The sequence below is a fragment of the Aptenodytes forsteri genome, unplaced genomic scaffold (assembly GCF_000699145.1).
Source record: "Aptenodytes forsteri isolate BGI_AS27 unplaced genomic scaffold, ASM69914v1 Scaffold15, whole genome shotgun sequence".
NCBI lineage: Eukaryota > Metazoa > Chordata > Aves > Sphenisciformes > Spheniscidae > Aptenodytes > Aptenodytes forsteri.
In genome coordinates, this window is record NW_008795129.1 from 19,023,473 (window position 1) to 19,049,748 (window position 26,276).

At 38.8% G+C, this 26,276-nt stretch overlaps 1 protein-coding gene across 1 annotated transcript in view; it reads right to left on the reverse strand.

Moving 5' to 3' along the window:
- Positions 1-804: 804 nt before the first annotated feature.
- GFRA1 (GDNF family receptor alpha 1) overlaps positions 805-26,276 on the reverse strand; it is a 151,094-nt gene continuing 125,622 nt past the window's right edge. Inside the window, exons 8-9 of the mRNA XM_009277900.1 lie at positions 2,990-3,046; positions 805-966 (exon numbers count right to left, since the gene is read on the reverse strand). Coding sequence (XP_009276175.1) covers positions 805-966; positions 2,990-3,046 — 219 coding nt within the window. The remainder of the gene's footprint in view (positions 967-2,989; positions 3,047-26,276) is intronic.

The following is a 26,276-nucleotide window of genomic DNA, read 5'->3' on the forward strand; positions in this document are numbered from 1 at the left end:
ATTTGTTTCTACTGCTTATCCTCAAATTTAAAGAAATGTATCTTTATCAAGCTTTCACAATGGCTGCCTCTTGTTAATTTAAAGAATCTTCACCCTTGTTAAGGCTAGATGATTACAATTAAAAGGTAAATGTACTGTTAGAAAGTTCTATGCCACATTCTATTTTTATGAGAATTTAACTGAAAGATGTACATTACACCTGTATGCAAATTATAATGGCTTCTCAGCAGGGAACGCAGAATCACTTACAGTACGTAAACATTTAAAGTGGAAAATGCTAACACACTGAAAGAGTTTAACATCAGTAGCGCAGTAGCAATTTGTCAAATGAAGAAGTTTCATAAAGTCTGCTCTCTGGGAGAACATTCACCTTTAGACAAAAGCCTGGCATCCTTGATAGTCTGAAGTTCAATCAATTTGAAAACCAAAACCATTCAATGAGATAAATAGGATCTTAAGAAAACTGCCATCCTCCTGCTCAGGTAAAAGCCAGAATCAAAATAATAATTATTAAAAGAATCCAACCAGGTCGCTTTACAGACAAATTTACACTCTGTCTCTTAAAACACTGCATGCCCAAAAGCTTTTTGGGTTTGGAATGTAGCACTGCACCAAGTATTTCACAAAGCCTCTAAGTATCACAAGAAGCTTTTTTAGAGAGAAAAAAAAAATTCCAGCTGACTGAAACTGTTCTAGCAGGAGCGCCTCAGCTTAGCTCCCAGACCTGGAATTCCAGATAAACAACAGAGGACAGGAAACAGATTTTTTTTTTTTTTTTTTTTAACATGTCCTTTTGTAATGCAGCTACAAAACGACTGATGAGCTTAGGAACAAACAGAGCGAGAGTGCAAGTGTCATCAGAGTGAGCGGTGTGCTTAGATAGAAGCTTCTAGGAAGAGCGAGCGAATTCTCCGAAGATATGTGGCTGGTGGAGACTCCTGCTGTGTTGTCTTTCCCAATAGCATTCTGCAAGACACAATACTTTCCTTGGTCACCATTACACATTGTCATTGCAAAATATTTAAATCTACATCACAAAATCCATCTTTTGTTTGTTTGCATCCCACCCTCCACTGTTACCTATATATCACTGTCACAGATTGAAAGATACAAAAGGCATAAAAACAGATGTTAAAACGACAGTATTTTAAAGTTAGTTTACGGGATAAAAACACCAGTACAGCACAATTCGAAAAACAAGAAGAAAGTATTAAAAAATCCCTACTTTAGCAGTGGTTCCATGTGTAAACCTACCCTTGTTAAGTATGGCAATTTTTTTAGCAATCTGTGTTTATCATGCCAGTTTATTTTAAAAAGCAAATTCAGGACCCGCAGAGAAACTGCATCTCCTGCACAGTCAACAGAACAACTTTGTTTGATAACAGGTTACTTCTGGATAACAATAGATAAAATCTAATCCATGGGATCAGGAAAGACAGAGGTTTCTAGCTTATGAAAAATTATCTTTCTCATGCCTTTTTCCCCTTAATTGCTGCATTATTTACATTCCTTGTCTTGTTTGCTACCAATAATTAAACTGCATGCATATGCAAGTACAGATTGGCAGATTATAGTGAGCTATTTAAGGAGAAGGTGCAACAGGAATATTTCTGATTGCTTATCATCCTTATTTTAAAAAAACAAACAAACAGGTATAATCACAGAATCAGAACAATTTAGACTAGAAGGGACCTCTAAGGTCATTAAGTCCAACCTACTCCATGCAAAGTCGCTCAGACCCTACAGAGGGGACAAGCCTCCCCCCCTCCTGGAGAGGCAATGGGCCAAGGTTTGTACTCTGGGAAGTACCCAGACGAGCCGATACAAAGACTGAGAATAGAGCACCAGTTTCCACATGAATGACTGTCTACAGAGCCATGGAGGCACTCATGGATAAATCCCCGTGCCATTCCCTCGCTTTGCTATCACCTGCTAGGACTGGCTAACTGGAAGGCCTCGAGATGTAAACTGTTGGAGGTAGTAGAAGCATTGGAGGAATTATCACAATATGTTTTCTTATACTCAGCCCTGGGCATCTGCTTTTTGGAAACTGTCACAGAGTATGGGATAAGATGGACCAGCAGTTCTTACGGTAAGCTACAGTTACTAGGGCCTTCTTGTGTAGGGTCTTTTAGCCAGCACAAGTCGTCAACAGATCTGCATTGTTCCCTCACATGTTATTAGGCTTCATTCTAGTATCCACAGGAAATTCTTAATAGAACCTAAAGAATTAGGAATGGGCTACAGAACTGTCATTGTTTAGAAGAACTGGGCAAATCTGGACTGGTGAGGAAGAACCTGAAAGATACGGTCACATCCTTTTGGTGGCTTACGCCTGCACAGCTGGTCTTGCTCCAATGCCTAGGCTATGTGCTTCCACATTGTAAAAATTAATTTATGTACATCACTAATTATAAAGCTTCCTGAGAGACTCAGTACAAAGGATATGGACTGACAGACATGGAAACTGATGTAATGTTTATGTCTGAAAGGGGGCCTTGGAAGTCAGGCTGAGCAGACTACTCAAACAGCACTAGGAGGTTCATGTCTCTTGGGGCTGTCAGTCTGTCTCCTGATGTAGGAGCATCACGTCTCCTGATACGAGTATCATCTCACGCCCGAAATTGGTCATTTTTGCTAGCCACAGAATGATGTCTAGTATGCTTCTGCATTTGTTAAAAGCCATATCATCTTGTGTTCCTGCAGATTATTAACTAATTATACTTGCTAGGTGCAACAGTAATTACCATGGGATCTGCCTAAACATGTACTACACAGCTATTAAAATATAAAGTCAGCAGAGGCCACTTTGAGCCCAGATCCAGATTTCTGAGTAAGATCATTCTTTAATACATTATGGTATCCAAACATAACAAAGCTAACAAGACTTTAATGTGAGGTAAGCCCATTATAATCTTGACAGACTTTGAACGTTTTATATTATGGGGAGATACCTGTGCTGTGAAATATACAGGACCCACACTCTTACCTCATTAAGACAGAGCTCTGTATCTACAGATTCATTGGATTTCCGCTTCTTCTGTGCCTATGAACAAATGCAAAATTTATTCCCTGTACAACTTATACATACAGCAGCACAAAACAATTAGATAAATTTGCATGGGTTGTCATACTCCTATAATTTTGACAGTGATTTGCACTTGATTAGCAAATAAACTCTCCAAATATAACCGCATGTTTTCCAATAACATTCACATTCTGATTTGAATTTACAGCAAAACTTCAAACAGTCAGCTAGGGGTACTTAATAATTACAATGATGAGTGCCATCAGCTGCAGAGAACATGTTATGTTCTGCGGCCCCTTAAAAATGGTGCTGGATGTTCATGAGAAGAAATTAAATATGACAGTTAATAATTACCATAATACCACTGCATATGAACAAAAAATCTATCATATGCCTCAGTTTTAGGAAAATATACAACACAGGAGTATTTTATCCTTAATGATTCTTGCAATTTCTCCATGTATTACTATGAAAATATAAATGTAATTTTAATACATTGCATGGCTGCCACAGTCTCTTCTAGAAAGTTACAAAAGGAACATTTAATGTCTTTTAAAATATATACCTGTAACTTAAAGTAAGCTGTTTGTTTACATTGCGTTCAATGATTATTATACATGGAATATTATTAAATGCAGGAATATTTTAGATGATCAAAGAATGAATCTGTTATATCTTCAGCCATGTCTTATGATGAGCATCCGTCTGTTCCTATTACTGTGTGCTCTCCACACTGACTCAAGTAAGAAACATTTCTGGTGCCAGCATCATACAAAATGAAAGCAATAGTGTGCACTCTGTCTAGCACCATAAGCTGTTTAATATTTCCATTGCTCAAGTGAACATGACTGGGCTGGGAGTTTTCTGCTTTTCTATAACAGCAATAGCAATCCCCATGGTGCTGAAGATATTTTCAATAAATGGTGCCGTGGTTGATTTAAGTACTTCAGTGACTCTCAATATCATTTCTTTCTTTGTATATTCCAGAAACATAAACAGCACTCTTTTATAGGAGCTACCAATGTTAAATGTACAATCAAGTCTTATAACAAAGAATTGGATTTACACACCGAAACTACTGACTGCACTGAGCATGTCTGATACTTCCTGGAAGTTTTGTTGGACTTGCAATTTATCTCCTGCAAAAAATGAGGATCTGAATCTCAGTGTGTTGCATTCATTTTACACTGCAGAATCCCACTGGTTTTGGCAGAGATGGACTGGACTGAAGCTGATGCGAGGAAATGCTGAGCATTCTGATTTTATACTCTCAAAAAATTCTGTTCCACATACAGCTGTTTTATTTTATATCTGAGAGCCATTGGTGCTGCCTACGGATATAAAATATTCTTTGACCTAATTTCTGATTTTAGAATCCAAATGAAGGAACTGAACTTCTCATTAGGAAGCACATTCCCTGCTTTTCATGATACTTCTATATTTATAAATAGATATATTAGAGACAACTGAAAAACTGAAACAGCTGGGATTTAAGAGGAAGACAGTTTAGCTATAGTAAGAATGCATACTGTATATATGTTGATAGTTTTCAAATATATGACAAAATAATAGCTCAATTAATTAATAAACAGCCTCCATGAAATCTCTCTCTTACATACCCTTTCTTCTAATTAGTACTATTAAAGTGGTTATGGTAAGCATAAATTTAACTACCTAAATGGAAAAAGAAATGTCTGGAGGTAAATTTGCTACAAGAAGCAACACAGTGCAGCCTTCCTGCCGTGTTTGCAGTGGTGGTGGTATTCACAGAGGTTAGGAAACTTCCTTTAATGGCAAGTGGGTAGATTTCAACTCCTAAATTGTTGGCTCCAAGGAGATGGATAAAGAAGGAGAAACTGAATTTCAATCCTGATTTTCTTATATCCTAAACACCCATACTACATTGAATTGGAATGTGAGGCTTCAGAGGCCTCAGGTTCAGAGGTTCAGATCTTGACAGTGTAAACTGTAAGGACCGTACAAGCTTGTTATTTCTTAGTTTGTCATTCAGTGTTAAATTTCCTAGTCTACACAAGCATCTGTCTATTGGAAACATTGTGCTTTGCTGCTTATACCTGCTTTGGATTCATAACACTGTGCTAACTATAAGTCTACTCTTGGTAGCTGGTCTCAACACCAAAGTTAGAATTTATGTTCTTTCTGTACTGTGTTTCTCAAATGAGAACAGAGAAAAATATAATTATTTTGTCTATATGCAGTCTTCCTTTACTTCATTCAGCCTGATAGAGTGCAACAGCTAAAACATATTTACCTTTGAGAACACTATTTTAAGGGTAAAATCAACAGAAACAAAATCAACATAAAAAAAGCTTTTCAATAATTTTGATCACTATTGCCTAGCTTTCATTTGGAAGGTAATACCTCTCGGTATCCATATACTTAATGTAGTCAGACTAACATCAACAACACTTATTCACATGCATCCTCTATTATAAAGTCCTCCTTTCTTAGAATTGAAAAGTAATTTTAATAAACAGGCAGGCTTTTCTCTTATCAAAACAGAAAGGACAATATCTTCCATTTAAAAATACAGCAAAAATGCAACCTCTTTTTTTTTGGGGGGGGAATGTCAGAGGGAAAGAAAAAACTATCATTCTGAGGATGAGATGAGACATTATATGCCAAGTTTCAAATTGGAAGAGTACGTTTTTACTGTTGAGTTATAAACCTGTAAAAACAGGTTATAATGGAAATGCTGGCATAGGCTGCACTACTATAATACAACAGTGCATCACTAAATCACAAGTAATGGGGAAAAAAAACACCTATGTGTTGAAGAGAGTGCTATAGAAAGTGTATATCCTGTAATTACAACCTAAGGGGAAAATTCTTCCTGCCCTACTCTTGAGCAGAAAGGACTCCACGTGTAGCAGAACCGATGTATTTGTGCTACAGTGAGTGAACGCCTTATAAAAAAACAGGGCTTGGAGGTTCTGCTGATAGCCTTGGTGGAAATACAACCAGACTGGGAGACATGCATTTGAATTATGAAGGGTATCCTCAGCCATTAGATATTTACCTTACAACTCCTTCCATTATCCTAAAAAATTAAACAATAGAAATGTGTGCCCATCACGTACAGCTGCAAAGAATTCTGACAGGGAATATCTATGCCATCAACAAATTTGGGAAATAAGAGCTGTTCGTTATGCAAGATGCCAAAGATTCACTGCCAACCCCCATCTCATGTCTCCTACGTGCCTAACATACAGGCAAGAAGGTACCTTCAAATTTGCTGGAAGTACCTAATTCCACGGGAGTAAAATAGCACACACAAATGGCTAATAAGTCTGTATTTGAACTTATACTTTTTTGAATTTTAATATAAAGCTCGTATCTGGTGACAAAAAGATCTATGGGAATTTTGTCATTAAACAAAACACAAGCAGGGCTGGGCTGATAAAAATAATAATAAAAAAAACAGTGAAAGAAAAGCAGCTTAAAATAACTGGTTAAACATATGGAAAGAGGTATGAGATCTTTTCTACTGAGGTAAAATAGCATTTGCTAATGACTTATACACTCAGCTGTGACATGCCTCTGACTGTAAAACAAAGTTATGTAAGACGGGTTGAGACTCACCCCGGCTTTGCAGGGAACTATAATTCAGTAATGTGGGCTACTCTGATGAAGCTGCCCCCATACTGCCAACAACCTTGCACTCACTTAAGCTTTTATATTCCGTAAAAATGAACATCTGCTTTTACAGAGAATCTTATTACTGTGGTAGCACAAGCAACAGATGATATTTAGAGATAATCATATTCATGCACCTCCTGATGAGCTCTTCAGTATCCCGTACGTTAGTCACACAAGCCTTGTTTTGGTCTTTGCAACCTTTAGCTTTTAATATTTGAACTAAAGTGTTGGACTTAGTCAAGGGCTGGTAGAGAAACCAACTGCATGTCCAGAAAAGAAAAATATTCTCATAATCAGAAGCAGAATATTACTTATTTCTTTCCCAGAAAGAAAGGAGAATCAGGGCCAGCAGAGGAGCTAGTGGTTTTCTGAAAGGAGAAAGGAATATTGCTTATAGAGGTATTTCTCCTCCGGACACAGGACTCTGTGGACCTCCATGTTTCCTTCTAATCTCAACGGCTCCTAGATGAGTTCAGTCATATGTCCTTGCTCAGACACACCCTAACCCAGTCTTCTCTTGTCCTGCACCTAATAACCATCATAAGATCCTCCCAAACCTAGTAAAACTCTGCTTCCCATCCCCTAAATCCTTCTATCTCCATCCTTTGCAGACAGAAATGCTATCTTGCAATTATGCATCCAGCTTCTACAAATCACAGCACTACATGGTTAATAAATGCATTAAACACTGCAGTGGTATCTCACCAGGAGTCAGTAAACATGTTATTTACGGCTTGTCATCCAGCAATATTTTTATATATCCACTGCAGCATGCATATCTAAGTTACTCACAGCAAGGAAAAGGTCTGACTGGGGATGGCTCCAAACAGAGATGAGCTTTAATTCGGAGGGAAGGGAAGGAGAAGCATGTAAAGGGAATGGAATACATCAGACCCGAATGCAAACAGGTACAGAATGAGCGTCCGAACTCAGAAACCAGTCCCTTTCTGTTAGCTACACACGTTGGGCCTTATGTGCTTTATGGAACATACTGCTTAGACATTACAGTGAGAGACAACAGAAGTATCATTACGATAGATATCTGTTATGTGGGTTGTTTTTTCAGCTAATTTTAATGAGTGTGCCTTTGTCCTCTCCTGAGATGCCTGGTTAGTCATGCCCATATTAACAAGCCTTTCTGAAGAAGAGAGACAGATCTCCCAGAATACATCCTTCAAATGACCACGCTTCTGAAGTAGCTATAACAAATGAGGGTGTTTGTTCTTTTTGTTCTTCTCTTGTGTTGATTAGAGAGATTTACTATGCAACTAACCTGTTTTTCCAACAGCAGGACACAGACAATAAGCAGAGGAATATACAGACTGTAAAAATGCAATCAGCTTAACTCTTCTGTGCTCACTAAGTGGTGGGTGCATCTATCACAACTGTCAATAGTTTTTTCTTATTAGCACAGTAGTACTATGCCACGCTGGAGTATAAATTACTTTCAACAGGGAAGATAAGCAAAGTGCGGGTCAGAGACACAGGCCACTAAAATAAGGATCCAATTCAGCAGAGAGTAATTTTGAAACCCATACCATACAGCCAGGGTGCAAAGCTATTTAAGCTATAAAAACAATCAGCTTTGCACAATCCTATAAAAAAGAAGTCGGATCATTTTTTTGGCTTCTTTTTTTTTTTTTTCTGTGCTGAATCAGCCCTCAAGATACAAGCTTGGGGCATGAAATTGTCGGTTGTCATTCTGCATAAAAGCACTACAGTGCTGTCATCCCACTTTGTAGAGTGAAGAAAGTATCTTTTAAAAACAAGCATTACCAAGATACTGCTGGCGCTAGTCTCCAAAGCTATGTAGATAACACCCAGCACAGTAAGAATCAAATCACAAGTTTTTCAGCTGGGAGACATTAAATAAAGCAAACCAATTATCCCCTTGTGCCCAAATACACACTGGGGAAACACACACAGAGTTTTACAGGCTGCAGTGCAATGAACAGTTTATCAGCCAGTCCCTTCAGATCCCATCACCTCCCAGCCCTAAGCTCCTGTCCCCCATAGCTTTGTACCTGTCCTAAAATCACACAGTTTGACCCCATTTTCCTACAGGGGTCTTGTCTGGCTTTCCCCCCCAGCTTTGCCCCAGCTGGGCAGGGCGGCGGACCCCAGGCAGTCCTGAGCACTGCAGGACATCCCGACTGCCTTTGGGCCCAGCCACCCTCTGGATGCCAGTTCAAGCATTCAGAAATCATGAGTCAGGCCCCAACCAAAACCAGAAGACAGCTGCTCAGTGGGCAACACTGTGCAGTGACAGATCTACCTAGCTCACCTTCACAAAGCTCTGGCTTTCTTAAGGGAACACACATGGCATTTAAAAAGTCCCCTTATCCCTCAACATTGATAGATTCTTGCTGGTTTTGAGTACTTAAGCATCAGAAACAAGAGATAGAGGGCAACCTCAAAGCAGGGAGGTTTGTTTTCTGGTCAGGAAAGGGAAAATGGGATGGTGGGTGTCCTGAGATCGTTTCCACGCATTCCTTCAGGAGGAAAGGGGGTTGAAAAGAAAAGGCTTCACCACAGGGTAGGCAAGAGGAATCCTCTGGGAAGAGGGGCTGGGACACATGTAGGTCCCTGTTTTGCTAAAGCCAGCTTTCCAGCTCTTCGGTCACCAACGAGGTAGCACTGTCCAGTCTCTTCTGGACAGTACCAGGTGGGCTGGGAATGGTGTCTTTTCCCAGACCACTGGGTAACGATGGATCAAATTAGCTCTGGTCTAACAGGTGTCCAGTGCAGAGACTTGGGTCTCTTGATAGTTGTAGATGGAAACACACTTAGCAGCAGACATCACTTCAGAAATCTGAGAAACAGTCCCAAAAGTTGATAAAGTGCAATACAGTTAGAGAAAAACCTCCTCCCTCCATCTTCAATCTTAAAATTAAGAGAAAATTTGATTGGGGGGTGAAGTGGGGGGCTGGGAGTAATCCTCCCAAAACGAGCAAAAACAAGTGTGGAAAGAAGGAAAGATGACCTGTACCATATGAATTATTGCTAGATCATTCCCAGATCCTTATGTTAGTAAAGATTAGACTTAATTAAGCCCCATTTCTCACTGCACTTATATGGCTGGGACAATACGGCACAAAAACTGCCTAATGGTAATCTTAAAAGTTTTATAAAAACCAGATCCTATCAGAAACACCAAACCGATCAAACAGCTTACAAGCACCAGACACAGAGATCTTCAAATATTTATTTCAAGCAATTAGTCTCCCAGTGAGCACAGCACAAAATATGACACCCAGCCAAGACAACTGAACTGACTGACTTACCTTTCATGGCAGTACAGTAACTTGCTAACAATTTTGTTTTCATGTTCAGTCATTCATTTATCTGAGTAAAATGAATTTCTATAGTTCTAGATTCTTGCTTCCTATTTTTAGGGGATATTATGCAATTCTCCTAATATGGTCTTTTTACAGATTTGCCTCAAGCAAATATTTCTGCATTAAGAAGGGCAGAGGAGAAAACAGAATACTAAACAGGACAGATGGAATAAGTTTTGTTAGGTTAATATCTCAATGGCTTAGGCTGCCTAGGTTTTCTTTTTATTTTCCTCTAGTTATAGAACCGAACAGCCATGTAATCCAAAGTCGAGATGTTTGGGATTTTGTTATTAAAACCCATTTCCCTAGTGATTCACCACAGTTATCAACCCAGTGCTGTACATAGCAGTTACAGGTAGCATCTGGCTGTTGCGCACTGAACAGCATCTAAAGAAAAGCAGCATGAACACAAAGCCATTACAATCCCTGTTAAAAGACATACTCAGCTTTTAATTTTGAACACAGGTAAGCCATTGAAGAACTGCAGATCCCACAACGCTTCCCCAGGCTGGAGTGTGTGCCCTTGCATGTCTGAATATGCAAACAAAGTTGTTCTGTTTGGCAGCAGGCAAAGTACCTACCTCCCCTATTAGACTGGGCTACGTGGTGCACTGGAGTGTGGTGTAAACACTCCTGAGCAGCTGTCAGCCATGGCTACTAGGGGACTAAAAGCAGCTCAGCCAGAACAGCACAGGCCTGCACTGCGCTAATGAGCCTTGAAAAGAGGCACCATACTTACGCAGCTACAGTGCCTCTACACCGCATCTCACACCTCCAGGTGTGCCTTGGCAGGTAGCTGCTGGCTGGAGGGTGGCTGCGATGTGCTGCTCTGTGCTCGGCAGGCATGCACTACACCTGTTACTCGCAGGCAAGTTCTCCCTTGCACCGAGCAGATGACAGGATGGTCTGTGACTGGGACTCTCTGCTAAGAAAAACTTGGGAGCCTCCCAAGCCAAAAGCAGAGTTGCAGGGAGAGAGCTCAGTAGGGATGCTCACCGCATCGGTCGGCCTCATGAGACATCCAGCTCTGAGCTGCCAGCAGGTGGAAGAGATTAAGAAAACAAGGTCACGCGTTGCCTCCGCACTCCGGCAGCAGGACCAGGGGTGGTGTCCTCTGGTTCTGCAGCTGGAAGGAAAGATCAGGCAAGTTTGCTTGAACTGCACGAGGCCTTGAGCACTGAGCATTACAGGAAGCTTCTGTTCATGCTATGCCAACCTTAAGCAACTGATATTATTGCTGGTTTCTTGAGCACCGCATTCATTCATATATTTTAAAAGGGAACGGAAGAGAATGACTATGAACATCTGCTTTTGGTTAAGTGACTAAAAATGTTCAAGACTTTTCTCTTTGTTAACCATATGTGTATGCGTGTGTGTGTTGTGAGTACTGGCATGGTTACGCACAGGAAGAAAACACAGAAAGCCTCAAAAGGGTTTCAAAACACTTCAGAGAACAAGTGACTTTGCTGCAATTACGGGACGCAAAAGCAAAGGCTGCAGATACTAAAGTAACCTTGCACAGAAAGGTAGAAGAAACTAGCCACTTAGTTGAGGTGCCCATCATGCAGCTATGCCCTCCCCTCCTCAGTTTTGTTGACACATTTCAAGCCCGGTGTATTAGCTTCCTTACATCTGCATACATCTGTGACTATGCTTGTACCTGAGTCCCATTAAATCATGACATGATTTAGAGACTGGTTTTTTTCTTTTCAAGTAATTCAATCTTGAACAGCTGTGATTTGGATTAATTGGTGAATTTTGCATTTTTGGCACAATCTGCTCTCCAGAAGTGCCACTGAAATAAAAATTTAAAGCATTTTCTCCCTGTTCCTCTAATCCTGTAGCTGAATTCTGCAGGTGCACAGATGTATCCTCAGAACTGGCAGGGCTGAAATTTTAGTGAAGTTGCTGCAATACTTGCCTCAATATCCATGTTCCTTTGTAGCACTGAAAATACCATTCACAATGAAAATATCAGATTATTTTTAAATAATGCAATCAAATTTACCAAGGTGAATCTATAACAAAACCAGGCTACGTGTCCTGGTTTCGGCTGGGATAGAGTTAATTTTCCTCCTAGTAGCTGGTATAGTGCTGTGCTTTGGATTATCTAGCGTGAGAATAATGTTGGTAACACACCGATGTTTTAGTTGTTGCTAAGTAGTGCTTACACTAGTCAAGGACTTTTCAGCTTCTCATGCCCTGCCAGTGAGAAGCTGGGAGGGGGCACAGCCAGGACAGCTGACCCAAACTGGCCAAAGGGACATTCCATACCATGTGATGTCATGCTCAGTACATAAACTGGGGGAAAGCTGGCCGGGGGGGGGTGACTGCTGCTCGGGGACTGGCTGGGCATCAGTCGGTGGGTGGTGAGCAGTTGCACCACTTGTTTTTCCAGGGTTTTGTTGTTTTCCTTTTCATTACTCTTTTTTTTTTTTTTTTGGGGGAGCGGGCGGCTGTGTGGTGCTTGGTTGCCAACTGGGGTTAAACCATGACACTATGGCATACTGTGGTTTTGACAGGCAGCTGTTCCCCAGGAATTCAGCCAGAGCCACACACATAACATGAAAAATTTCACCCAAATAGTTAATGTTTTGGCAAAGTTCAAAGTCACTGAACACAGGATTTTTTTAATGCAAAATGTAAGACAACTTCAACTTTAAGTATAGCTGCTAGCTGTGTCTATAATTATTTTTATTTTCATTAGAATATATGCCTTTCTACTTTTGTAGAAAGGTATTCAAATTCACTGTTAGTATTCCTGATTAATAAATTCTGATAGCATTTTAATTTCTAAAGGTGAATTAATATCATACCATTTTGATTGTTGGCATTTTATTTTCTACGACAAGCATATGTTTCCACAGATTTAAGTCGTGACTGAAAAAAAATAAACATCCAATTGGCCCTGTCCACAGATCTCCATTAGCTAAGCTAGACCTCGGTTTGTCCTGTCAGCTTCCTAAACGTTATTAAAAGGCCCTTGCAGGACAGATCTTAAAACTCAATACTTGCGAGAGACTTTGATGTAGCATCCTACATTCATTCTTCCCCTGCTGAAGTGAGTGAAGGAGAGAAAAATCATCCCTTCTCGAAAATGCTAGGAGTGAAATCCTAACACTAATTCTCTTTAATGGGCTATACCATAGTGGACTATACTTTAATGGATGATATTATAGTGGTCTTCCTCATATCCATTATTTACACATGAACGATGCTCTCGTACGCAACAGTTACACTGTAGTTAATGAAGCTATTCAAATAAGCAGAGAAACTCTCGTGTAAGAAAGAGGAGTCTGCAGAATCCTGACCTTATTAGAAAGGTGCCTTATTCTTTAATGCCCTGACCCCACTGCACCAACAGGAATTCTTCCACTGGCCAGGCAGCAGCAAGTGAAAATGAAAAGTAACTTCCTAATATCACCTGCATATATGGCCTCAAATTTGAGCTCAGTAAGTACTGAGAAATTTTTTCCATCACTGAAACAATTTCTTAGACACAAAAAGTATTGTGAATGTTAGAATTTTAACAATTATAACCCTATTAAAACAAATCTGAGCCTATAACCAGATTATGCAAATAATTATCAGATTATGCAAAATTGTATTCACAGGATATGATCCTGCTTTGCTTCATCACACAAATCATTCACAGAAGGACAGAAGGCTTACCTTTATGTTTACCTTTAATAAGCCAGAAAATACAAATAGGCGAATGCTAATAATACAAGTAATGGAGATCAACTGGATCACTTTGTGTGTATTTTGTAAGGTTTCCATAGTAAACTGGAAGAAGCTTTTGAAGATTTATTGTGAGTAGTTTGCCTATTTTTTGCAGTATTATGTTGTGGCAGACTGGATAGTTCAGGGGATTATTAATGGGATATACAGCCTTATATTCCGAGGTAGCTAGTTTAATCTAGCTCAGGTCAATACTGACAACTATTCTGTAGTATTTTTGAAATGAGGAGGCGGTTCTGGAGCACTTCTTCTCTCAAGAGGACAGGTTCAATGCACAAAAGTGGCACTAATTTGCACCACAGGCAGTGCACTTCATCAAAGAGACTGAGGAATTAATGGGATATAGGTTTATAACGTCGCAAAGCACTTAGGACATTTCCCCATGCCCTTCATTTCCCTTTCTGTGAAATGAGCTGCTCTGTTAAAAAGGGACAGTCCACCTATATCTTCAGATTTTTCTAATTCCATTGCAAACCCTACAAGAAAAATCTTGAAGGTGCCCTATGCTAACAAATTTTAACATCCTTTAGTGGGACTCAAGAGCGAGATTAGAAGGTTTCACCTAGAAAAACATCTTGAGAGTGCTATCTGAAGAGAATCTTGATTGATGATGGTTGGCAGCAAATATTTCCCTGAATGCATAACAGTTTTATTAATAGTTCTGGACTGAGCTGAGGCAAGTAGAAAACAGCACCAAGTGAGGGGTGTTTTTTGTGATCTACCTACTCGCAAGCATCAGCTTTGTCTTACTAGCAAGTTTCAGTGTCAACACGTTGTCATCAAGTTTCCAAAGAGGAAGCATTCCAAAATAATACATCTGGGTGAGTGTCGACTACAGCAACAATATGGCTTCTTGTGTTACTCCTACCTCCAGACCAGTGGGTGGAAAGTCGGAACTAAGACAGCATTACTAGAGATGAGGGATGAGTATAATGCAGACTGTGTCTACTGTATATTAACATATGTATATTGTATATGCAGGCTGCATATGCACACCAGCACTGATACTGCACTACTGTATTGAGCTGTCCCAGTGAGAACTGAGTTTAACGGGTTGAAGAGATGCCACGTTCAGTGGCCAAGATGGGATTAGCCTCTCCAGTATTTGAGAGCAGCATGATTAAAAGGGATCTGGGATATCACTATGCTGCTCACACTCAGTGACCACTTGAACAGCATAGGACATCGCATTTCTGATATGCTGTGCATGGATGAACATAATTGCACTACAACAGGCTTTGTACATAACAAAGGGCAGCAGATGATGAATGAGGACTTGCAGAGCATATATGAGCAGATGCATCTCACTGGCTTGGAGATTATTTGGAGCTGCAGCTTTGCCAGTTGCTCTCTTTAAATGTTCATGAAACACCAGAGTCCAGTCTCCTGTTACACTGACATGAGCCAGCATGACTTGTATTTTAGAGGCTGTCCCCGGGATGTGGACCCAGGGCGATCAGTTCAGCTTCCAAAGAGTAGAGCTCTCTCACTAAGGGCACTTACCAAAGACTTGTACTGCTACTAAATACAACACTGTATCTCAGCCATCAGCCTGAAGGTGAAAAGCCTCTGCTTAATTAATGATTCCTAAGTACCCTCATTAAGCTGTTCTCTGGGTATAGACCGGGTGTGGTTTTTATCTAAACCTTTTCAGTTGTGCCTGTAACAATCTGAATTTCTCATCTGCAAATAACCGTGACTGAATCCTTAGGAATAATCAGGAAATCTTAATTAAAAGTAATAGGGCTTAGGTCAACTCTTGATGAGAGCATGAGTCTACAAATAGTTGCAAGAATTTGTCAAACTAATTAAGTTCAAAATCAGTATGAAAAAAGGGACAATTTTTCCTTCTGAATTTGCATTTGACTTCTGAAATTGTATACAGGCAGTTAGTTCCCTGCAGGAACAGATCCCTAAATTTGCCCTCAGAACCAGATAATTACAGTGCATATGTGATTGAAGTCTACAGAGTAGCATACTGACATAGAATTCATTATATAGTGGTCTTCAAGAATTTAACTTGGATACATGCAACTTTTAATGCACTACTTTTTCTAGAGGAGGGCAAGCCGTTGTAAAAAGCATACTAAACACTGTTGATCAGAAAAGTTCTGATCAAACCACTTTTTTACATTTCTGCAGACACAAATTTAGGAATGGGTTTTCACAGATACTTGTAACTGCTCTGCTCTCATCCATGCACACTTATTTTATATGCCCACTTATCCAACGCTCCTCACAAATTAGGTACTTACGACTGCAGGTAGCTATTTAGATCCTACCTGGTACATCTTACCTGCCATGTACATAACAAATTTGAATGCACACATTTCAAATCTGAGCATGAATTCAGCACATCCAAATGTTTACGTGCATGTGGTAATGCATATCTAGCCTTGAATTACAGGCAACTTGAGGCTTCTGAAAACGTCAATCTGGAAAAATAATATAGTACCATGTAATGCAGTATTTAGTAAATTACTGCCCTGAATACCTAATTCTGTTTTAAGAAAGACATGAGGGAAGATAATCCTATAATTCTTTAGGACACATGCTGAGTGAACCTATGAAAAAAATATCCTCCATTATGCACAACAGTCAGTCTGTTTACTTGTGGCTCACAGAAAGAGCTAAGCACGCCGGAGGGCTTAACCTGAGGTGGGATTGTTAGGCCAAGTCCACTGATCAGAACTACAGTTTAGTGTGAAATTGTTAGGCTCTCCTCCAAAGTACAGACTAAAATAAACACTTTGAACTCCTATTGATTTCGAAGGCAAGGAACTGAAATGGGTGACAGCGTCTCATGTTCTGGAACTCAACAGCAAGTGGAAAAATGCTGTAGAGTAGATGGTTTGAGGGTAACGTAGAGATCTATTATTCAGGTAAGATTGAAGTCATAGGGATAAAAAGAAAGTAGGAGATAAACGGTTTGATTTATTTCCAGTATTTGATTACTAATGTACAGTGAAGACTATAAGTAAAATGAGCAGACAGGTTAAAAGCAGAACAAAAATATATTTATGTTCAGATGCTTTGTTCTAGGTTTTTTTTTTTTATTAAGAGTATATGTTAGCGAATTTGGTTAAAAGGCTGTGTTTCATTTTCTGTCCCACAAACTTGGTTTGACTGCTTGAAAAATTTAGGCATGTTATGGAAAATGTTCCAAATTTTAGCTCTTCAACAGTATACTATTTTTGCAGCTATACTGTCTTGTCACTAATGTATGATTTAGAATGATTACTTATTATTGTATTCTGATTTCCATTGGGCTTTTCTATATTTCATTTGCTGCTGGTTACAAGGAAGAAACTATTCCTAAAAAATCTTCTTTATTATCACTGAAATGCTTTTGCTCATATCTGCCACATGATAACTGCAAGCCTGGGTAGTTTAAGAACATTAGTTTATGGGTTACATAGAAATATCAAAGAATGATGTATATATGTCTAAGGAGTAACTGATAATTACAATGTACACTTAAGGATAATTGCAATGTACACAACTATGGAGTTATTCCATTTTTACAAGTGTATAAACAAAAGCAGAATTTGATTAGGTCATGTGTTTGCCTCTTTAGACTCAAATTAAATGACTTGATATGCACAAATGTACTTCATGTACTTAGGTTTGCTGTTGGCAGAGGAAGGCAATGTATCCTCTTTAATCAAGGATAAGGAAGCAGGGTTGCCTCAGACTTTTTTTCCTCAACCAAAACACAGACCTATTCCAATCTCTTATTGCACCCCAGTATGGCCACAACCCCCAGCCCCTTCCCCTTTGCCCACTGTAGCTTCCAAGGCAGCCAAGCCAGTGATGGCATGGTGACTCCTCCTGTGCCATAAGGGCTCAACGTCCCTCCTGCTCAGTGTTGTGCAGTCCTTTTTTTCCCCTGAATCTGCATTTAGCCATTACATCAGACTCAGGGAATATAGAAAAATATATACTGACAAATTTCATATCATAATAAGTCTATGAGGCAGCTGAGTGCTCAAAGATTACAGAAGGGATCTGCAAGAAGAAAGGACAAAAAACAAAAAAAAGAGGAAAGGACAGATAGGAAAAGGATCTAATAAAGACTAATAAAGACTGGAAGTGATGTTTCAGAGATGGAGAAGATATGCCAGTAAATTGAGACTAATAATCTAACAACTCACGTCACATAAATAGGCAGAACTAGTCTTGGTTATCGTTTCCTGAAGGGGAACTTCCCTCCATGATAAAATAGTGTATTTCTTGAATTTCTATTATTTCCAATAGGGAGGGTTTCCAAGGGTACAGGAAGGTGTTTAAAAAGGATCTTTGTGTTTAGATCTGCTATCCCTGTATCAGTTTGAGGGAATCTATCTCTCTAAAAGCAGTGTGATTTTCTTTGCTGGTACTGCAGGGATGTTTAGACCTCCAGAGGAAAGGTTGCAGTTCTGTGCCAGGGAAAGTAACGTTGCCATGAGACTGAGTGTAAGAGGATGAACAAAGCTGCCACATCCACTTCCACAATTGGCATGTTCTGCAAGATGCATAAAAGGAGAGAATATGGTAAATGCCTTCAAGCCCATTTTCATCCAGTGGGTAATACCAGGTTATCCTTTCTATTTTTCTGAGCATTGGAGTACTCAAATTCATACACCTTCCTCAAATGCTTTAACTCTATTATATTCTTCATAATGATTCAGCTAAAACCAGCAACAAGGCAATCTGAACACTTGAAACTACTAAGAAATAGATAATAAAACAAGTGCACAAGGCTCCTGAGGCCTATGGAGAACTCTACTTGCCTGATAACTGCTCAGGACCTACCACAACAGGGCAGTGGCTTCTGCATACTACCCAATTCTTATCTTCTTTAAAATTATTTTGGACTGAAAAGAAATCAGACAGAGCTGTCAGCATAAGACAGTGAACTTTAATCGACACTTTGCTGTAGCAGTAGACAAAATACGATCAACCACTTGTCCCAAACAACAGCACAGGTTTGGTGTGCTCTAGGAAATAGATAGCTAATCTATGCAAACAACCTGTTGATCATTAAGAAGCACAAAAGTGTCTAGAAGTGCCTGCAACAAGCAGATTGCAAGAGCCAACAAGGGGGACAGCAAATCAGAGAATTACAGCGCAATTTGAATGCAGTAGTCATCTGTGAGCTCTTCTCTACCCACTCGTATACCCAAGGACTCATAAAAATACCATGGAACAAAGATTTTGGGAAGACTCTGGGCAGCCCCAGAGCCCTACTCCAGGATCTGGGACCATCTCTCCAACCTCTGGGGATTTCAGAGAGCAGGAAAAGAGACGAGGGAAACCTCATGACCCTGCACCAGGACTGTGCACAACGCATCAGGGTCCCTCTTGGGAGTGAGCCTTCTCCCCCACGGAATGATGAGGTTGTGCAACAAATTGCTACTGCTCCCCTGACTTCTCACACCCCCTGCACCATCCACCCATGATACGGAGAAGGCATGTAATTCATAAAACTGTATGCATCTGTGATTAAAGTGCTTTGCTATCCAAAAAATTTAGCCTCCACACTGTCATTTGCCTTAAACTGTCACACTATGAAACAAAAACATCAATACCTGCTTCAATAACAGTGTTTAAAAATACATTTCAATTATAAAAGTCATGTGGAATCTTTTTGCTTGCCTAGCAAATAACAATTCTTTGCAAAAATGGCAGAATTTATAAAAAAAGATTTTATTTGTTAAATTTTGATCGATTCTGGCAACTGCTGAGCTATTTTCATACTTTAGAAAGAAACATCTCTGTATTGGCAACTGTATCAATTATCTGAGATAGCACCAGTCTTTCAATTTGGTTTTCCTCATGTCATACTTTAGAAAGAAACATCTCTGTATTGGCAACTGTATCAATTATCTGAGATAGCACCAGTCTTTCTACTTTGTTTTCCTCATGTATCTCTGTGGATACACCTTTTGAGGATAACATATGCATTAACATAGTTTATAATAGTAAAATATTTATTGTTTCTAGAGCACTCAAATACACTGTGTGTTTTCAGAATAAATAAAGGCTATGAGGTCATATCTTAGCTTCACTGAAGTTAACTCTAATTCATTGGGTTTTTAAGATCAGGAGTGCCTTTTCATTATGAGCCTGTGGAATAGCTAGTATGATGGGATTCTATAAGTCCTATAAGTAGGACTCCTGCAAGCTATTCCAGTTAAAATAAAAAAGTACTAATGATTTCAAGGATTCTATTCTTGTCCTCTGTTCCATTAGAAACCTGGTGGCACAATCGCTTTTGCCTGCACTTGCTTTGCAACAGGGTCAGCCTGCTGGCACAACCAGAGTTACTTTCACTTGCACAAGTATAAGTGGAAGCAGAGTCATGGCTAAAACCTAGTATTTGCTAACAGCAAACAATATGTCTTAAACAAAGCACTTTGTCAAGTCCCATAAACACACAATATATTATGAGCTATACTTCCAAGGACAATATGATTAAACATCTACCATCGCAATGCAATGACCTAGAATTTTTATTAGTAGTAGTTGTGCCTTAAAATTAAATCATAATACTGTACTCCATTTTATGGCTCTTTTTTTGCAGGCTATAGTGAGCTATCTGTTTTAAAAGGGAAATAGATGATGGACTAGATATTTGATTGAGAACTAAAGTTGGCTGACATTAGGAATGCCTTTAATATGATGAAGAACCACATAAAGTAATAACATGGGCTATGAATAGTTTGATTTGGCTTATCTGATGTGATCCAATTTTCTGACTCTGGTTTATTCTAGCACTTTGTATTTTTGTGTGTATTCCTGTAAGAGGATACGGATGTGAAACACAGAAACAACTGTGGCTTAGGGGAACACTGCAAATGCTACATCTGCTTTTAGTAGCAATGATTTGCAAAATTTTTTCTAAGGATAAGAACTATAATCTGTCCATAGAAATTTCAATTTTCTGTAAAGATGTGTAGTACATTTTAATAAAGTTGTATTTTTGTAAGTCATTAAATTGGTTTTTAGTAACCTCATACTCATTTTCAATTGAACAATTATTAAACTATAAAAAACAATTGCATGATTCCTAGAACTGCAGTCTGGAGTTTTACAGTCTGCTATAAAGTGCTGTATTATTATAATACACTAAAGATGCTCAGGCTATTAAATTTTTTTTTAAATGAACTGTAAAATATTTTTTCATTGATGAAATAATTCTAAAGTATTAGGTTCTCCAGCAGTATACATGCACAATATTTTGGTATAATGAAAAGCATGCTAATCAAAAAAAACATAATTTAAACTGGTATGCAAAATGAATCATTTTGCTGTCTTTCAGTAACAGAAGTTTATTACACCCGACTTCCAACATTAAAAATGTTTCAACAGCGTATTGATCGTTAAATATAAGGTCCAGTCTTACAGAGACCTCTACATGCCAAAGAGTCTGAACATTAACCAATGTACATCTGTGTAGCTCTGATGATAACAACAGAGATGCGCTGACTTACACTGTTGGAGAGTTTTAGCCTGTATTTTACTCCACAAATTGTGACTGATCTTGCAAGGGGGTCTGATGTTCAACTAAGTTCAACCGAGGCTGGTAAATGAGAATGATTTTCTGCTGACTACTGATGGCTGATGTCTCATAGCAATGCTGACACTAACACGATACATCTCAGCCTATAGGGTATGATACTTGGCTACATCCTCAAACTGTTCCTCTGATGTTCAAAAGAGGGGTAAAAGACTCTCTGTACTTAGAAATTAATCAGCTGTATTAATCAGATCTTTAACTTCAGCAGGATTTCAATGAGCTTGAAAATGATCTATCTTGTGTGGTCCTGAAATTCTTTGGCAAGGATGGTGAAGAACCCAAGTGCAGCCTTGCTCCGAGTGGGAGCAGTCTACACGATCACACCATTAGTACATATGTATGTAGACGTTCACTGCAAAGCAGCCTTTTGCCACTGAGGTCCACTGTTTGCTTTGTAATTTTGTAATGTTTTGTAATGTTTTGTAATGCAGGCAGACTGCCGATCGCTTTCCTGCCTATGAACACTGAGATTGCTATACAGGCTGAAAACCCAAACCTGTCCCTTGCTCATGGTGACCTCACCTTCTCTGGTTCTGTCTGAGAGGTGCAAGAGCCATGTAGTAAATGAATACAGTCTCAGGGTATTTTATACTTCCACATTTTTTGAGGACTCTCTCCAGCATGGTGCTGAAGCAAACAAGGATTAACTTCGCTGAAATCAATGTCAATGAAATCAATGAACAAAGCAGTCTCTGTTTTGGTAAAACACAGAATTTTGTTCAGTGCTCCCCAAATTAGGCGTATAAGATTAAAGATGAAACTTTAAATTATCCCTGGCTGTCAGATTTTAATCTGAACATGCAAAGCACACAAGACTTCTTTAGGTACAACAGAATTACTAGTGAAGCAAATTAAAGATGTTGCTTTTTCAGAAGAAAAGCTGCCAATAGGTGTTCTCTAAATCACTTGTACCAGCAAGCTGACCCAATTATGTCAGCTAATCCTGGAAATACAGGAGGTAAATTTAAATCTCTTCATTCGAAACATTTAGTCAATATTGTTTTTTCTATTTTTTTTATTTTGTTCTGGTACAGCATTGGGAGTTTTATATTCCTGTCTATCTTTTGCCCCAGACTTTAACTTTCTGCGTAATTGCAATGCCTGGAGGAAGAGGTCCAAGTACAACTTCTCCCAAGGGACAGAGCAGGCAGGGCATTTGAAAGGACAGTGCTTGTTTTTCACAAAATGAGAAAGAAACAGAAAGATCACAAGCTGTGTGAAGGGATGGGGAAAAGAGGGTGCCAGGCATATGGGCAAGCTAATACTGGTGCACAGGGGATAAATCAAGTTCCCTTTGTCTCTATTGCAGCGTACCATCTCAGCAGTTGTACTACCCCCTCATCAATAACACACCTACACGCTGCCCGTGTTTCCTGCTTATGCTCACCCACCACCCAATTACCAGTCCATGAAGCTCCACACCCGCTGTGTCTTGATCCTCAGAACACTATGCTGAAGCTTTTAACCCTCTCCAAACACCTACACAATGCTTTATAATAATAGTATTTAGCACACGGGAAGCTACATTAAATGATTATAGACAGTACTTCAAACACCAGATTAGCAGATCCTTACACAGTGCTGAAGATCAGCAACAGGTAGACCTACAAGGGAAAAGCACAGTCATTTTCAGTCTGTGAGTCATGTTCAAGTCCTAGTCTCCTCAGAGAACTGTGAGCCCTGTCTCCTGTTCTTGTCCTAAGACTCACCATAATAGGTATTTTTTAAAGCCCCGAGTTTACGTGGAATTATGTGAATTTGTGGAAGAACAGCTTGCAATATGACCCACGTCTGTTCTAAACACTCACTAATCTTACATGCAAATAGAAAGAATCGACATATTTAAGTATCTAGATTTCTCTTTTCCTCCCTGTTCCCCACAAAATGTTTGAGCTTTTTAATTCCTATCTCATAGTTTTTTAATTTTGCTGCTGAGAGTACAAAGACATTCACATACTGGACTCAACTGAAAAGTACTTGCCTTCAGTCTGAAGGGCCATGTATCTCCACCACACACGTTCACTACCCGCACTTCTTCAAAAGCACAAAAACCTTAAATTCCCTCTGATTGCTGAACTAAGGTTACCTAGAGCAAGACATTTATAACAAACGTGGGAAAACAAAGTATAGAACTAGCTAGGGAGTTGATAGATTTCGATGCATAAATTTAGACTTAAATGTCTTTAACCATCTTGACTTTTATCATTTTTGTCTTGCGCAAAATGTCCTCTAAAATATTATAGCAAACCCAGTATGAAAGTCTTAGTTTTTTATTTATCTCTGCTGATGAAGTAGTAACAATTGGTCTAATCTAGTCTAATCTATCACTTGAAGTTTATTTCATTATCAACTTTCAGTTCCATGCATCTCTCCTAAATGCAGAAGCAGCATTTTTCTTGAAGAATGCATGGTGTGAGTACACATCCAAACTCATTCTTTTGTCCTTTTCAAATAATTCAACATGACGGTTCAAGCAGTGGTGGTAGAACGTGAGACTGAAAGACCATAACCATTTTTTGACTGGCATACTGAATACGAGTTACAACTGAGAATGAAGGATAAACAAATATGTCAATTAAAGATAAAACATTAGAGTGAAGCTATAAGGAAAAAATATAGGGATGGCAATTACTTAATAAAATATGCCTGTATAAGGAGCATGCTGTTGGCAGTCATCTTCCTTTTTGTTCACAATATTTTATAAATTATTTTTATGTGGTGCTGAGGATCCTTTGCAAGATGTCAAGCACCTCAAAAAATACTTGAATTCAGCATTTTATGTAAAACTAACCACTATTTACTCTCTGTGTTTAGCAAACTTCGTTAGAAGCCAGGTTTATAAAAGAGTTTATAGGATACTTGACAAAGTTAAGCATCTTTCTAGCAAAGATGGAGTGCTGATTTAATTTAGGGATAAAAAAAAGAGTATATTACAGAAATCCATGCATATGTAAACATAAAATAAGCATCAACATTAAATAAAAAAATAAATAAATAAAAAGTAAACATAAAGTAAGCATACGTCAGAAACCAAGATTTCTCTGTATCAATTTGAAATAAGAGAACACCACCATAATGGGAGAACTGTAAATTCTTGTAGCAATGGTAAGCTGAAATTAAGAACAATTTCTAAACAGCATCACTGAAACAAAAATTATTTAGAAGTCCAAACCTTCAACAGCTATTCAAAAGAGATATTGAGTACGGGTAAAAAAAGAGTATCTCATATTTTCTTTAAGCAGTCACAACCCTTCCGATTCCCAGGTTTGCATGTGTGCAGGAGAACATGGCACAGTGACAAAACCATTAGTGTAGTCTTGCTTTTCATACAACCATTCTGAACAAGTCAGAAAAAAATGTATCAAAAACTGCTCAGCCGGCGACCCTTTTGGCAGATTGGGTTAGTGCCCTGTATTTTACAACCCCAGGAGGTCAGTATTTGTTATTTTCTATGGCAATTTATACTAATCAATCACTTCTTGCTCTTTCTTCCTTCACTGTATTTTTAAACCCACTAACTAGGATGCGCAGCCTTGTAGCATCTCAGTGATCATTTCCTTATCCCCTCTCTGCCATTGTCTCTTTGTGCTGAGACTAATGCTTTTAATTCTACTTCTCACAGTGTTTAGGCTATATTGCCGTTTTGAAACATTTCAGCTCAACCGCTAAGCATATAACAAAGCCCTTCAGATTGCTTTTGGTCGCACTAGTTCATGTTTTGAAAATACTACAAAGGCATATTTTTCATGGGAGGAGAGCCTTGGAATGAATACCCTTCTCCAAGTGCGATATGAACGCCTCCAGTTCTTTTGTAAAATTTCCATTGAGGTTTAAGTCTCACATGCAAAGTGGCACCATACTGTCCAACAAGCACAGGTTTCTTTTTAAAAAAGTGTGGGCTTGTTTTGGCTCTATTCGTAAGTTATTTTTTGAAAAATGCGTTAAAATATGAGAGCTTTGTTCTTCACGTTTCAGTTCTGACACAAGGAAGTAGCGAGCACCAGAATGTTGTATTTCACAAGAATAAAACTGCTTGATTCAAAAAACATCAGTGATCTTTTAGTAGTGCAGACTTACCTATAGTTTCTACAAAACAGCAGAGATAATTTATTTAAAGGAAGCTGTTTTCCCTAAAGACCTTTACTTCTTGTGTTAAGTATATCAGGGGTGCACTTGAAGTTGTAATATAGCTTTAAACCAGTGCTGATAAACTCATGTGGGATGTGACTTCAAAATGCCAGAATAACAGGAGTAAGGACAGGGAAGAATTTCATTTATTTTCAAAACACTGGAACAGCTATTCAGGCTTGAGGAACATTTGCAAATCAAACTGAATCCAATGGGATTTGTGATCACTTGCCATTTCTTCAGTTCATTATTTATCATGTGTACTTTGGTAGCATCTGGAGGCCTTAGTCTATAGGGGACTGTGCAAACACTGAAGGAAAACATGATCTCTCCCATAAAACAACTTTTTAATATAACATGAGGTGAATAATATCCCATCGAGGTCTCGCTTTAAATGCAAGATATTCCAAGTTCCAGGTTTAAAAGGTTACATTTCTTTTTAGCATATTCTATTTCGTATGACTAGTGCATATAGAAATACATGCCTACAACTATCTCCCTCTCATCAATAACTTACAAAGCTTAACTAATAATGAATGGACAGATACGGAAAAAAGAATTAAGACAGAAGGACCTAACGTCACCACCATCTACCATTAACCCCATATACTTTGTGACTCCGTAATGCCTCTGAAAAATGTTAATTCATATGCAATTTGCCAATGCAAAATAAATGGAGAAACTAGAAAAGGATGAAGATGAGAGAGTGGCGCAGGAAAAATTAAGAAGCAAAATACATTTCCAAGGGACAAGAACTGTCCGTTTTAGTGAACGTGGAAACTCTGATACAGTTTAATACGAAGAATACAAAATCAATTTT